This window comes from Gavialis gangeticus, unplaced genomic scaffold (assembly GCF_001723915.1).
Source record: "Gavialis gangeticus isolate Ggan-Ray unplaced genomic scaffold, GavGan_comp1, whole genome shotgun sequence".
NCBI lineage: Eukaryota > Metazoa > Chordata > Crocodylia > Gavialidae > Gavialis > Gavialis gangeticus.
In genome coordinates, this window is record NW_017729004.1 from 23538959 (window position 1) to 23545683 (window position 6725).

The 6725-nt window shown below is 46.4% G+C and overlaps 1 protein-coding gene across 1 annotated transcript in view; it reads right to left on the minus strand.

The window, feature by feature from the left end:
- DIP2C (disco interacting protein 2 homolog C) overlaps positions 1 to 6725 on the minus strand; it is a 227463-nt gene that overhangs the window by 178847 nt on the left and 41891 nt on the right. The window contains exon 4 of the mRNA XM_019508168.1: positions 3938 to 4063. Coding sequence (XP_019363713.1) covers positions 3938 to 4063 — 126 coding nt within the window. The remainder of the gene's footprint in view (positions 1 to 3937; positions 4064 to 6725) is intronic.

A 6725-nucleotide genomic window follows, 5' to 3' on the forward strand; every position in this document is an offset into this window, starting at 1 on the left:
TGCACTGACGAGAAGGGAGTTCCCCAGCCTGTAGGTATGCTGCTGGTTCTCCCTCCCCAGGTGCAGCACCTTGCACTTGTCAGTGTTGAATCCCATCCTAGTCTCATCTACCCACCCCTGTAACCTGTCTAGGTCCGATTGCAGCCTATTCCTCCCTTCTAATATGCCCACATCCCCCCACATCTTAGTGTCATCAGCAAATTTGAACAGGGTACATTTTACCCCCTTGTCCAAGTCACTGATGAAAATGTTGAACAGTGCAGGCCCAAGGACCGAGCCCTGGGGGACGCCACTGCCCACATCCCTCCAGGTCAAAAATTGACCCATCCACTACCACTCTCTGGGTGCAGCCCTCCAGCCAGTTGGCGACCCATTTGACTGTGTAGGTGTCGACACCACAGTCCCCCAGTTTCTTAATGAGAACGGGGTGAGAGACAGTGTTGAAGGGCTTCCGAAAGTCCAGAAAGACGACGTCCACTGCTATCCCTGCATCTAAGGATTTGGTGACCTGGTCGCAGAAGGCCACCGGGTTGGTCTGACAGAACCTGCCACTAATGAACCTGTGTTGGTTGCCCCTAAGCATAATCTCCCCTGCTGGCCCCTCGTGGATATGGGCCAGAATAATTCTCTCAAAAATCATAGACTCAGTGACTATTAGAGTGCATTTGACTCCTAAAATGTTTACATGTAAGCAAGTGAAAGAGTGAAAGAAAGTGAAACAGGCCTCTTCTGTGGCTTGTGTCATGCTCTGGGTAACAAAAAGCTGACAGCTCAAATCTGAGTGTGAGCAAGTGATCATAAGTTACAAGCAGGAAGAATGAGAAGTCCTTGCAGTCACAGAGCTATGACTCGATCTGAATAACAGAGACTTGGTAGGAGCTCACATGGATGGGTGTCATGGATAGGTACAAACTGTTCATGGAGGAGGAAGGAGTTGCCCTATATGTAAAAAAGCCAGATGATTGCTCAGAGCTCCGGTATGAAGCCAGAGATGGGCCTGTTGAGAGTCTCTGGATTAGGGTCAGACAGGAAAACAACAAGGGTGCTGATGTGGTGGGGGTCTGCTATAGACCACCAGACCAGGAGGAAGTGGTGAATGAGGCTTTCTTCAAACAACTAGTGGAAGTTTTTCAATCATAAGCCCTGGTTCTTGTAGGGAACTTCTATCACCCCGACATCTGCTGGGAGGGCAATACAGGAAGTTTTTGGAGAGTACTCAGGACAACTTCCTGGTGCAAGTCTGAGAGCGGCCAACTGGGGGCCATGCTCTTCTTGACTTGCTGCTCACAAACAGGGGAGAATTAGTGGGGAATGTAGTAGTGGAGGGCAACTTCGGCAGAAGTGACCACAAGACAACTGAGGTCAGGATCCTGAGGAAAGGAAGGATGGAGAGTAGCAGAGTAAGAACCCTGGACTTCAGAAAAGCAGACTTCGACTCACTCAAGGAACTCATGGGCAGGATCCCCTTGGGAGCCAGACTGAGGGGGAGAGGAGTCCAGGAGAGCTGGATGTACTTTAAAGAAGCCTTATTGAGAGTGCAGGAACAAACCACCCTGATGTGCAGGAAGACTAGCAAGTACAGCAGAAGACCAGCTTGGCTTAGCAGGGAACTCTACAATAAACTAAATCACAAAAATGAAGCTTATAAGTGGAAACTTGGACAAATAACTAAGGAATAATATAAAAGCACTGCTTGTGCATGCAGGGATGAAGTCAGGAAGGCCAAAATGCAACTGGAGTTGCAGCTAGCAAGGGACGTGAAGGGTAACAAGAAGGGTTTCTACAAGTATGCTGGTAGCAAGAGAAGGATCAGGGAACGTGGGTCCCTTACCGAATGGGAAATGAAACCTTGTGCCAGAGGATGTAGAAAAGGCTCAATGCCTTTTTTGCCTCAGTCTTCACAGGTAAGGTCAGCCCCAAGACTATTGCACCAGGCAGCACAGTTTGGGGAGGAGGTGAGCAGCCCACAGGGGTGAAAGAACACATTATGGACTACTTAGAAAAGCTGCATGCATACAAGTCTATGGGGCCGAATGAGATGCACCCAAGGGTGCTGAGAGATTTGCCTGATGTGATCGCTGAGCCACTGGCCATCATCTTTGAAAAATCATGGTGATCAGGATAAGTCCCAGATGATTAGAAAAGAGTAAACATAGTGCCCATATTGAAGAAAAGGAAAAAGGAGGATCCAGGGAACTACAGACCAGTCAGCCCGACCTCAGTCCCTGGAAAAATCATGGAGAAGATCCTCAAGGAATCCATTTCTAAGCACTTGGAGGAGAATAAGGTGATTAGGAAGAGTCAGCCTGGATTGACCAAGGGCAAGTCATGCCTGGCCAACCTGACTGCCTTCTATGATGAGGTGACTGGCTTTGTGGATGCAGGGAGATCAGTGGATATGGTGTACCTTGATTTTAGGAAGGCTTTTGATATGGTCTCCCACAGCATTCTCACAGGCAACTAAGGAAGTACGGGCTGGATGAATGGATGGTAAGGTGGACAGAAAACTGGCTGGAGCATTGGGTTCAGAGCTTGATGTTTAGTTGGCATCTGGTATCAAGTGGAGTGCCCCAGGGGTCAGTCCTGGGGCCAGTTTTATTCAATGTCTTCAACAACAACCTGGAAGATGGCATAGCATGCACCCTCAGCAAGTTTGCAAATGACACCAAGCTGGGGGGAGCAGTAGATACACTGGAGAGCAGAGCTAGGATTCAGAGTGACATAGACAAATTGGAGGATTGGGTCAAAAGAAATCTCATGAGGTTCAATAAGAACAAGTGCAAAGTCCTGCACTTAGGACAGAACAATCCCATGAGTCAGTACAAGTGAGGGGCTGACTGACTGGGCAGCAGCTCTGCAGAAAAGGACCTAGGAGTTACAGTGGACAATAAGCTGAATATGGACCAGCAGTGTGCCCTTGTTGCCAAGAAGGCTAATGGCATCATGGGCTTCCTTGTTTGGTGTGTTGCCAGTAGGTCAAGGGAAGTGATTATTATTCCCCTTCATTCAGCACTAGTGAGGTCACATCTGGAGTCCTGTGTTCAGTTTTGGACACCCCACTACAGAAAGGATGTGGACAAATTGGAGAGAGTCCAGCAGAGGGCAATAAAAACAGTGAGAGGTCTGGGGGAGATGGCTTATGAGGAAAGACTGAGGGAACTGGGCTTATTTAGTTTAGAGAGGAGGAGACTGAGAGGGGACTTAATAACAGCCTTCAACTACCTGAAGCGGGGGTTGAAAGAGGATGGAGCTGGACTGTTCTCAGTGGCGGCAGACGACAGATCAAGGAGCACTGGTCTCAAGCTGCAGTAAGCGAAGTTTAGATTAGATATTAGGAAGAATTTTCTCACTAGGAGGGTAGTAAAGCACTGGAACAGGTTACCCAGAGAGGTGGTGGAAGCGCCATTCTTGGAGGTTTTCAAAACTCAGCTAGACAAAGCTTTGGCTGGGGTGATTTAGTTGGGGCTGGTCCTGCTTTGAGCAGAGGGTTGGACTAGGTGACCTCCTGAGGTCCCTTCCAACCCTGATTTTCTATGATTCTGTGAGTGGATAAACAAGAAACCAACGGATGTACAAACTTGAAAAGGAGTCTTCAAAAGAAAACTTTTCAGAGAAGTGCTCAGAAGTCTAGCACTGTGCTGAGCCTAAGGCATCTTTACACTATTACAAATTACAAGCAGCATACTAAGCCAGCATCATAAGGGCAAAAGAAGCAGAACAAGGTAAACTACCACAAAGGGGCAAGGAAGAGTCTTGACGGCTCTTTTTTCATTTTCCAGCAACCGCATAACATTTTTTTTTAGCTGTTCATGCCTTTATTTTATGCTTGCCGTTCTTAACATGTGGTATCTGAAAATACTTATTTAGATAGAATTAATCTAACCAACGTATAGAACGTGTTTGCTGCTTCAATAAAACACATGGTACAACTGCTCACCCGGAGGTGTGTAGGCATCCATGGACGTTTGCACCACCAATGAACGTCGTTTTGATGGCATGGGGACTGCCATCTTCCTTTCTTTATGTTTAGCAAGAGCTGCCTGAACTGCTTCTGTATGCACATCTAGAATGAAAGAAAAGAAGACATTTAGGCAGGCACTCACACGCAAACGTAATATGAGCATAACATCTGCAACAGAGTTAACTTGCCTTCTAATTAAGCTAACAAATCACGCTGTTGGAGCCATTTAACTGGTGGCCCATAGGCCATGTGCAGCCCACAAGGGGCTAAGTTGCAGCCCATCTGTGACTCCCCTTATTATTCAGGTTGCAACAGTGGCCAGAGTTTCTAGGTTCTGCCTCCCTCCTCAGGCTTACATATTCTGTGCCAACCGATTCAGCAGTGCAGCTCAGCATGGCTCAGCGCAAGATGCTTGGAGTGAGACCAGGGTTGCACTGGCTCACTGCAACTGTGGAGGTGACATGCACCTATAAGAGCATGAGCTAGAGCAAGGAAGGGGGGGGGGAAGAGGCACACAGGCAAATGGTGCAATGGTTGCAAGGGGAAAGGGAAGATCATCACTATACTGTCAAATCTCATGGGTACGATGGGGGAGTCACTTGGAAATTGTTAGAGTAGAAGGACTTTCTTTCAAATTCCAGCTGTTGGAAGGGCTGAGATGTAACCATCACATTCTAGAATAGACAAAAGGAGAAAATGCGACTGAAACGCTTTGTTGGTGTGGTGCTCCTAAATCCTTAAATGCTTTCAACTCCTACGAATAGAACTTGAGGTCGTTTTTTTTATTTAGTCAATACGTTTGGACTTTTTTAAAAATAAAAATGCTTGATTTGGTAAACTTCGGGCTGTAGGGGCTCAAAAACTGAAATGTGTCTGCAAATGGTAAAGCAGCAGAAAAGCAAAAAATAGATTAAGTTAAATTAAAATCAATATAATAGCTAACGAAGTGAGCAAACAAAATTGCTAGGTTTTCCTCAAAAACCTGTTTCACGAACTAGGCAATATCAGTATGATTCTGTTATGAAGCCAGTGGTTACCTCCATGGGGTCCTGATGAAATAACAACAGGATTGTTAATGAAACTAAGCACAGAAGGTAACATATAAAAGTCCTTGAGGAGACTAAAGGAAAACTGTTTGTTTAGGAATACCTGTCTCTAACTAGTCCTAGAATTGTTTATTCTTCCCAAGACTAAACCAAAGATAAAAAGGGAAGCTACAAGGGTAGCTGGAGTGAACCGCAGGGCCTGAAAAGGCTGGGGATTAAGCCAGTGACCAGAGGCTGCCCGAGGAGTGCCAGGAAGAGCTGACCAGCTAGCAAGGGGACAGGCAGAGGGAGTGTAGGCAGGTGCCTCACCCCACTTCCTGATATAGAGGAATCAGCTCTGACTCCAGGGTTTCCAGCCAGTTTATTTTACATGGGACCCCTTGCCCCCACAGTAAATAGAACAAATGAAGAAACAAGCAAGCAAGCAAGCAGACTAAATTAAAACCTGCCATCTTCCTTTAGACTTTAAGGCTAAGTACAGGCAGTCAAAAAGCCTGAGACTGAATCAGTTCAATCATTGCAGGTTAGTCTAAGCTGTGTAAATTGAACCAATAAGCAAGTGAACAGACATTCACTTTTGATTCTAGAAATGTACCCACATGCCTAAAGTGGCCCAAGCCAGAAGCTGGGGCTGCTAGAGCACACCTCCTTGCTTAGAGCAGACAGCTTGGGCCAAGGCTAGCCTGCCCACCCTGTGAGAGGGGGGTTGCAGGGAAGGTGCACAGCATGCTGGGGGACTGTGAGTTAACTTGAATCTGGAGGGGATCTGGCACAGAAGTTCAATAAAACTATTTAACCTAAATCAGTTAAGTCTGATACTACATCTATCCAGGTTTATCTTAAACCAGTTTTGCCAATTTTGAAAGCAGTTTATGTCCACCGAACTTCTGCTGCATTATAGATCTGAACTGGTTTCCAATCTTTTATGTGTAATTTCTGTCCCTAGCCTAAGAGGGGCTGTGCTTCTCCCACAGCCTCCTCTCCCTCACTAGCTGCTGTTGGTGCTGGCTGGCTCCTGGTCCCTGCCAGGCAGACTATTAACAGCTGAGCACCTGCAGCTGTGGTCTGAGCCTTCGAGGGGCTGAGCACCTCCTTACAGGGAGCCTGACATGACAGCAGGGGCTGTCTTCACTTCCACTGCTGCTCTGTGAAGAAACTGGGGTGCAGTGCACCACAGGAAAGAAGAAAGGGTTTAAGGAAAACACAGCGTAGTGGCCTTTATAGGTTTTAGCCTCCGTTTGAGAGATTTGCATTTCTGAATAAAAAACAACGCTTTACGAAGAAGCAGCTTTGAAGTTGCCTAAATTACCTTGCTGGTCACGAGCACCCAGCAAATGTGGGTTGATGATTTTAACAGGGAAACAGGATGGTGATGGTCAGAGCCCATTGCAAGAAGCCAGACTGTCACCTAAAGGCTGCACTGGTGAAGACCTAACAGAATCAAAGTGCAGGCTGTCCTGTAACTATGGCAACATGTAAAGCATTAAGTAACTGTTTCCCTCTAAATGAGCTATAAGATGCTCGCTTTATGAACAACTATATACAGTGACACTCAAATCCTATAGCTACTTCATAAATGCTGTGCCTTCCTCTATAGTTGTTGTTTTCAGTCTTCCAGTCAACAGCTAATTAGACTGAAGATGCTCTTAAATCCAGCATGCTACACTATTTCTTTACTATGGTAGCTGTTGACATGATTTTAAATAGGCTTGTCTTTT